Genomic DNA, 6,418 nt, shown 5'->3' with positions numbered 1-6,418 from the left:
CGTTACTAATTGTGTGGGTTTTTTTTTTTTATAAGACTGGAACAGGATGAAACTAAAGCTGTCAGACAAATATCGTGGGGTATAAAATAAAATATCAACCCCTGAAATGTAAGGGAGCAGAAATATAGTGTAAAGCTGCAAAAATAGAAATACACAAGAAAAAAATTCAAAGTATTTAGTAAAGTGCACAAAAATTTAATTTATTTTGATTTGGATGCAGCAGAATATATACACAGCATAGGGCTACAAAAGTATAGACAGAGTTAAAAACAATACAAGGAAGAGAAGTTATATTCCAAATAGTTTATTTAAAAACATCTGCTATAAAATACATATTCACACAGATTTGAGACAGATTTCATTGGGGGGGGGGGGGGGGGGGGGGGGGGGGGCAGGCATTGTACAAAGACAGTGATGAGTGGATGACAGAGGTCATAGTAGCTTTAGAAACAACAAAAATGTAATTTCATTTGTCTGTTACAATAAAATGTCATCAAATATTTACAAGTCCATGCTGTTAAAAGTTAATAATCACACCGCTAACATTTCAGGGATTTCTATTGGAATAAAAATGACCTGATGTTTGTAATCCACCGTTGGTTAGGATGAGTTGAGGTTGCTTTTGTTTGCTTTACATTTCTAAAATTCAAAACAGAGGCAACATGAAGAAATGGTGAGAAATTCTTCCAATAGCCACCGCTGGGGCCAAAGCAACAGTGCAACTAGAAGAAACTGTCAATATAGGTTTGATATATTTCATGTGCGGCAACATTGTTCTCCTTAAAACCAAAAATAACAACAGGAAACACACAAAAAAATAAAACATTTACATTTCATCAACACCCCCCCCCCCCCCCCCCCCCCTCATAAAAAACACAGTGGACAGAACACACTTTCCACCGCATCTCTGACTGGAACTGAAGGTGACGACATCAGAAGTCGGAGCGACGTTTTATTTCCCGTCGGTATGGTTGTACTTGTTCATGTTCATTCTTGGCCTTATCTGACCTACACTCCTGTGTGTTGTTGGATCCATCCGCGGTATTTGGTGACGGTCGTGTAAATACCAGGTTTGTTTCTGCGAGCGCAGCCGTCGCCCCAGCTCACCACTCCTGCCAGGAACATACGAGTACCGGCTGGACTGGACAAAGGACCGCCAGAGTCGCCCTACGAGAGGAAATGCACAAAGGAGTTTAGTTTTGATGTTTGTATTACTGCTATGAAATGGACAGAGTTTATTTTCATGTCTATCAGATTTGTTAGGTTTACTTATGGGAGCTGACATGGGAATTTATGGTCAGTAGAAGGATGGGGTAAGGAGGCTGGAGTATATAAGCTAAACATCATCCCACTCCTTTTCAATGTTCAATGTTTTCTTTTTTTACATAGATTTTCTTGTATTGGTTTTAAATGTTGATATTTGAAATAAGCAATCAAATCAAATCAAAGACTGCATTAGGACGACATTTTTAATCATCCTAATCTAAAACATGTTCCATGGTTATGTTATCAGCAAGAGTGTGCAAGTCAGGGGTATTTGCTGCATATCATCCCCCTTTCTATTTGCATTCATTCCTGTGCAAAATTCTTAGGCTTTGTTGTTTTTGAAGAGTTGTAATGTGCGTGTATTTATTTCTAACAGGAACTATGCACACAATGTTGAAACACACACACACAAATTGGGATTTTAATACCTTATGCAGGTAAAGTCTGTTTTAGTGCGATTTGGATTCAGTAAATCTTCAACTCTCTTTGGTCGACTGCATGTTTTCATAAATAATCTTGTGTTGTACTGCAGACCTTCACAACGTACAAAAGGTTTTCAAGATCTTTTATCCTTTTTTGTCCACATGATTTACTGAATCCAAACAGAGGCTGGACTAAATATTAACTTCACCTGCAGAAGCTATTTAGTTCAGATTTTTAAAAAATATATATATATTTATTAATTTGTACAAAAAACAACATAAAACAGCCCCCCACACACACACACATCAATGAATTTACAGCAACACAGTCCTGACAACCATAAATTGTTATGCAACAAATTAGTAATCGCATATCAAATAAAAGAAAGAAAAGTGTATGTAATGCAGAAAACAGCAAGGTCAGTTGCTCACATCAGTCTCCTCATTGAAGAAATTTTAACACACGGTCCCATATCTGGTCAAACACTTTGCCTCTATCGTCATTATAATACCTTAGTCTTTCAGATATAGCATGTTTGCTAGTTCTGATTTTTTTTGTGTGTGTGTGTGCATTTTAATACTGTGCACATATTTCCTGCATACTTGTTATAAATAAAGACGCATACAAAATAACAAATCTTAACGCTGCCTAGGACTTTTCACAGTTCTGTATATAAAAAACAAATGGGTGTGGAACAGCGCTGATACCAACCTGACAAGCGTCGACTCCCCCTTGGAGGATTCCTGCACACATCATCCTGGACGTCAGCTGACTGTTCATCAGCTTGTTGCAAGTGTTGTAGTTAATGATTCTGACCTGGGCCTTTTGGAGAACAGTCGCAGCAAATCCTGAAGCACAGACAAGAGGACGCCTTTCAGTTTATCTTTCACATCACTGGGTTGGGATTCTTAAAACTTTTCGCGCCAACACTTCTAATACTAAACTTTAATTGATTACTTGTTTTTATTTTGCTTAATTTTCTTGAAGAGATGGATATTAAATTTCCCCCTGAAGATCGAAAAAGTTTATCTGTGTCTGTACCGTTTGCATCATCAGGACTACAGGTAAAACATTAGAGCATCAACAATTAATAACACTATAGATTCTGCCATGCGGAAATTTCTCAGTTGACAACAGCAAACACAAAAAACACAAAAATAAAGTGCAGGGAAGACAGAAAGCAGAAAATATATAATAATACTAAATATACATAGTCGATTACTTGTCAACTTGTACATGAACTGACAGCTATTTTGATAAATTCACAACTGTTTGCAAATTTTTTTTAAAGGAAAATAGTAAAAATTGTCTGATTTCAGCTTCTTAAACATGAATATATTCAGATTTCTGTTCCGCTCTATGACAGTTGACTGGATATCTTTGTGTTTAACAACAATGTATATATGGTGCTTGCTCTTTATCCAATAAAAATTCCAAAATTTTTCAAAACTGCTCATTTTTTCCCCCAAGACCTTGGCTTTACGTACTTCTATATTTGCATTCCTACTTGTTTGGTTAAGATTGTACATGTGTGTAGTAGAAAAGTTCAATTTAATAATGTATTTATGAGTGAATGTATAATTTGCAGTAAATTATGTTTTACTGACAGAAACGTTTTCAAAACATATGAAAATCACAAAAGAGCATAAATGTAACACAAACAAGTTTCACTAGAATTATTCCAGTACTGACTGGTTAGTGAAATCATATCAAGTTTTTCAGATGTCTCCTCATGTATTTCTTATTTTACAAGATTATGTGCCTTTGACCATACTCTACAATTCAATTATAAGAGAAACTTTCTTCCATACTTTATTAAGACGTTCACACAAAATTCCAGACTTTTCAAGGTCTAGAAGACAGCGTTTCAAAGTTCCATATTTTTTAAGACTTTCAACACCTGTGAAAACATCCTGTGTAGAACAACAACAGAACAAGGTAGACTGTTCAGTTTTCAGGGTCTCACCTCCTTCTCGAGTAGCCCCCCAGCCGGTGATCCACACAGTGTGACCAGCTGGGAAGTCGTGCTGTGGAGACGGTAGACAGATGGGCCTGATGTAGTCCGAGTAGGTGACGGGACTGTCCAGCTCCATCAGGGCGATGTCGTTGTCATAGGTGTAGGCGTTGTAGTAAGGGTGGGGGATGATCTGCTTCAGGTTCCTCTTTACCACCATGCTTTCGATCTTCCTCTGAGTGTGAAGGCCGAGGTACGCTTCCCAAGTGCCGGGCTGTGAAAATCTGAGGAGAAACACCAAAACCGTCCTCTCAAGTCTCTGATAACCTTCAACAAACAACTGCATCAGTCTTAATCCTTCATCTGTTCTTCATTTCCTTCCCAAATCCTTGTTAATGTTGTGTTTCTGTGTAAATTAATTCACACTCAAAATGCTAATTTGTTTACTGTGTTTAGAGTAACAGAACTGAACTGAGACTGGGCCAAATACAATCTCAAAACATGATTGCAATCAAATATATGCTGAGAAAAATGATGAACTATCAGTGTTTTTGCTCAACATGTATAGCTCTAACGTCCTATCACTCAAAAGAGACAAATGCGACACCGGTGAAACAACAGATGTGGCTTGATTTTTTGTTTTTGTGAACAAATTTCAAAGTCATCAAGTAATAAAAACACAGTCTGTGTTTTGGGCTCATTTTTAGATAAACTGTAAATGTAGAAGCCTTTGGAGGTGCATGTCTGATATATAAAGACAAGTGATTAAAGTGCCTCTGTACCTGCTGCTGTTTCTGTCACATTGTGATTCATACAGATATGCTGCATTCAGGGCAACAGCAAATGGTGTGGTTTCAGATCATCAATGGCCACACCCACACTTGTACTAAATATTAACTCTGCCTCATCATCCAAGCGTGAAAGCTCAAGAGGAAGCAAATTGAGCTATTTTGATCTATGAAATTTTTTTTTTACCACTTTTCATATAGTGTTCTGTTTTATTTAAATGAATGTTGGGATGTCAAAGCTGTGACACTGTGAGCGAGCACACGACAACGCTGGGATGATCACAAGCCTGTGAATAATCAAAGATGGTGTGGTGCGACACAGATGTGTGAGTCTGTTGAATGTACAAGGCCTATCCTCCTGTGTGTGTTTTAATATGTATATTTGGAATATATATGTATTCAGACGTACATACATACATTTATTTAGTTATTTAGTTGTTGTTTTGATAATTTCTTTCCTGCCTATTATACTTGAATGGAACAACTGTAACACTCAATTATTTCCTCAGGGATTCATGAAGTATTCCGACTGTGATTTTCCTCATTAAGAAAATATTAAAGTTAAAAGTGGATAAACACCATAGCACTCACGTCATCTGATATTTGTTCCACTCAGAGCAAACATCTCCATGTTTCATGAACATTATGAAATGAAATCATGTTTTGGAAGCAAAAAAGGTCAATATTTTCAGATCCGTCAGGTGTTCTAATAATTTTGGCCACCACTGTATATTATCACAAAGATCTGAACAGGGATGCACCGATCTGTCTTTTTCAGTGCCGATGCCGATGCTGATGCTGGGGTCTTGTGTATGGGTCGATACCGATCTGATATCATTGTTGATTTAGAGCGGGGGGGGTCACGAGTGACATAATAGTGCATGTGGGTACGTTAGCAACTAGTGTTGTACATCACAACAGTATAATTCACTCAGCACATATTGTCTGGCACATTGCGCCCCCCCCCCCCCCCCCCCGCCCCCCCCCCCCAAATTCAGTTCTTACATCAATAGTTACGGCATTGTACTGCCAAAAACAGTGCTTTTCTGTCTGTTTTAGTCACATGATACACACAGGAGTTAGTACTTGATTGCATAACCACAGTTTTGACGCCCTTTGATGGTCTAATAATTTTTTTCCGAGACTGCACATTCGGCATGCATGACGTAGCCTGTGTCACAAAAATTTAAAGGGGAAGTATCAGTCTTATGGATCGGCTGCTTTTACAGATCCCTGATCCAGCTAAAATGTTGATATCGGGGCCGATATCCGATCCTAATATCGGATTGGTGCAACCTTAGTTCTGAATATTCATTGTCAACAACTGGCGAAGCATCAGAACCCTAAGCTCAACACAGAAATGTCCCTGTCATCTCTACTGATCAGAAAAGTAATGACAGTACTTCATCTTTCCGTCGTCCTGGACACAGTGGGCGGCGGTGACCAGCCAGCGTGGATGGATGATGGACGCTCCACACACGTGTCCAAAGCCTTTGACGTGCAGGCTGACCTGCCACGGAAACTCCCCTTCTGTTGCATCCTCACCGCCCACAATACGTGACGTCTTGAACATGCTCCTCCCACAGTCTGCAAAGTTAACAATAATTCATTCACAGCATTAGTAAAGTGCGGCCTGATAAAGTAGGCCATAAGAACAGCCTTCAGACGCTAACAATGAACGAGACCCAGGACAGGTCCGGTTGGACACGTACCGCAGCCTTCCTCATCAGAACCATCATCACACTGACTCGTCCCATCGCACTCTGGGTTTACTTCGCTGATGCATTTACCATTTTTACATTTATATGTGAGTTCGGTGCAGGGGACGTCACTAGTACCTGCAGAAAGATGAAGAATAAAACATACCTTCAGTCAGAAAAATGTTCAAAAACTCCTCATTTCAACTGTGAAAACAGAGCAGAAACCCTAGAGTTGAATAATTTAGTTTTTAGTTTAATTTAGTTTTTTATTTTAGTCATTTTTAGCT

The 6,418-nt window shown here is 38.7% G+C and overlaps 1 protein-coding gene across 2 annotated transcripts in view; it reads right to left on the bottom strand.

The window, feature by feature from the left end:
• Positions 1–179: 179 nt before the first annotated feature.
• Positions 180–6,418, bottom strand: part of st14a (ST14 transmembrane serine protease matriptase a) — a 32,227-nt gene continuing 25,988 nt past the window's right edge. For both annotated transcript variants that reach the window (XM_030153110.1, XM_030153111.1), the window contains exons 15-19: positions 6,144–6,269; positions 5,835–6,018; positions 3,656–3,927; positions 2,401–2,537; positions 180–1,167 (exon numbers count right to left, since the gene is read on the bottom strand). In XM_030153110.1, coding sequence (XP_030008970.1) covers positions 1,009–1,167; positions 2,401–2,537; positions 3,656–3,927; positions 5,835–6,018; positions 6,144–6,269 — 878 coding nt within the window. In that variant the 3' untranslated portion in view covers positions 180–1,008. The remainder of the gene's footprint in view (positions 1,168–2,400; positions 2,538–3,655; positions 3,928–5,834; positions 6,019–6,143; positions 6,270–6,418) is intronic.

Source organism: Sphaeramia orbicularis, chromosome 13 (assembly GCF_902148855.1).
Source record: "Sphaeramia orbicularis chromosome 13, fSphaOr1.1, whole genome shotgun sequence".
In the NCBI taxonomy this organism is placed as follows: Eukaryota; Metazoa; Chordata; class Actinopteri; order Kurtiformes; family Apogonidae; genus Sphaeramia; species Sphaeramia orbicularis.
This window is presented reverse-complemented; position numbering and strand designations above follow the sequence as displayed.